The 1,269-nt window shown below is 48.9% G+C and overlaps 1 protein-coding gene across 1 annotated transcript in view; it reads left to right on the top strand.

Moving 5' to 3' along the window:
- The first annotated feature begins 300 nt into the window (after positions 1-300).
- Positions 301-1,269, top strand: part of LOC123970449 (E3 ubiquitin/ISG15 ligase TRIM25-like) — a 7,122-nt gene continuing 6,153 nt past the window's right edge. Inside the window, exons 1-2 of the mRNA XM_046048494.1 lie at positions 301-386; positions 707-1,248. Coding sequence (XP_045904450.1) covers positions 726-1,248 — 523 coding nt within the window. The 5' untranslated portion in view covers positions 301-386; positions 707-725. The remainder of the gene's footprint in view (positions 387-706; positions 1,249-1,269) is intronic.

Below are 1,269 nucleotides of genomic sequence, written 5' to 3'. Positions count from 1 at the left end.
TATGGGAAATAAACATTTTGTTTTGGTAAATTTCATAATTTTGTTTAAGTCACAATTTAATATCATACTTTGACTTAGTATTTAGACAAACCACGAGGTTTTTTTTGGCATAACATGCAGGGTGTTTTGGCATTTTTTCTTAAACGGGCTTCAGTTCAGGCTACCACTGTTTGACGTCGGCATTTCTGTGCCGCTTACTACGACTGCGTGAGAGAGAGAGAGAGAGAGAGAGAGAGAGAGGGGGAGAGAGAGAGAGAGGGAGGGGGAGAGAGAGAGAGAGGGAGGGAGGGGGAGAGAGAGAGAGACTTGACTACCGGACGTGTAATCAACATCAGCTGCTGAACGTGTGAGGAGCGTCGTGCTGAGTTTACACTCGAGGACCAAAGGTATTGTGGGAGGTTTAGCCTTTATGTTTCAGCTTTTTACTTTCCGAATTTTATATGTGAATGTAACTTTGAATGTCAAAGTCGGCCGCGCGTTGAATGCTCAAACTTCGTCTTACGATAGCTTATGTTTCCATGTCATAACCTGCTGATACCTAGTTGTAGCATATTGAAACACTGTTTTACTAAAAAAGAAAAAAGAGCCTTCGTCAAACGAGGCAAACCGTCGACTTTAAGAATTCATTGCGCTTTGGATTTCAAACGAGTTTCTTCACTTTCGTTTTCATGCGCTTGACAAGTTAAGTTTCGTTTCTCCCTCGCAGCCTCACCTGAAGTCTCATCATGGCCGAAGTGGACGAGAGTCACTTTTCTCTGTTGAGTCTGGAGGATGAGCTGACCTGCAGCATCTGTCTGAGTACCTTTGACTGTCCGGTGACCATCCCCTGCGGACACAACTTCTGCCAGGACTGCCTCCTCGCCACCTGGAAGGAGTCCTACAGCTGCCCCCAGTGTCGGACCCACTTCGCCACCAAACCCGAGCTGAAGAAGAACACGGTCCTCAGCACCGTGGTGCAGACCTTCAACTTGAGGTCGACCAAGAGCGAGGCCAGCCCGGCCGAAGAGGAGAGCAAGGCCAAGAAAGAGGAAGTCATACGCTGTGATGCCTGCATGGAAGCAGAAGCATCGCAGACCTGCCTTACCTGCATGGCCTCTTTCTGTGAGGAGCACCTGCGCCCTCACCGGGAAAACCCAAACTTTAGTCTCCACCAGCTGAGTGAGCCTGTCGGCGACCTGTTGGAGCGTATCTGCACTGTCCATCACAAGATGATGGAGTTCTTCTGCACCCAACATGGCCGCCCAATCTGCAGCCTCTGCCTCCAACAAG

This window comes from Micropterus dolomieu, linkage group LG04 (genome assembly GCF_021292245.1).
Source record: "Micropterus dolomieu isolate WLL.071019.BEF.003 ecotype Adirondacks linkage group LG04, ASM2129224v1, whole genome shotgun sequence".
Classification (NCBI taxonomy): domain Eukaryota; kingdom Metazoa; phylum Chordata; class Actinopteri; order Centrarchiformes; family Centrarchidae; genus Micropterus; species Micropterus dolomieu.
This window is presented reverse-complemented; position numbering and strand designations above follow the sequence as displayed.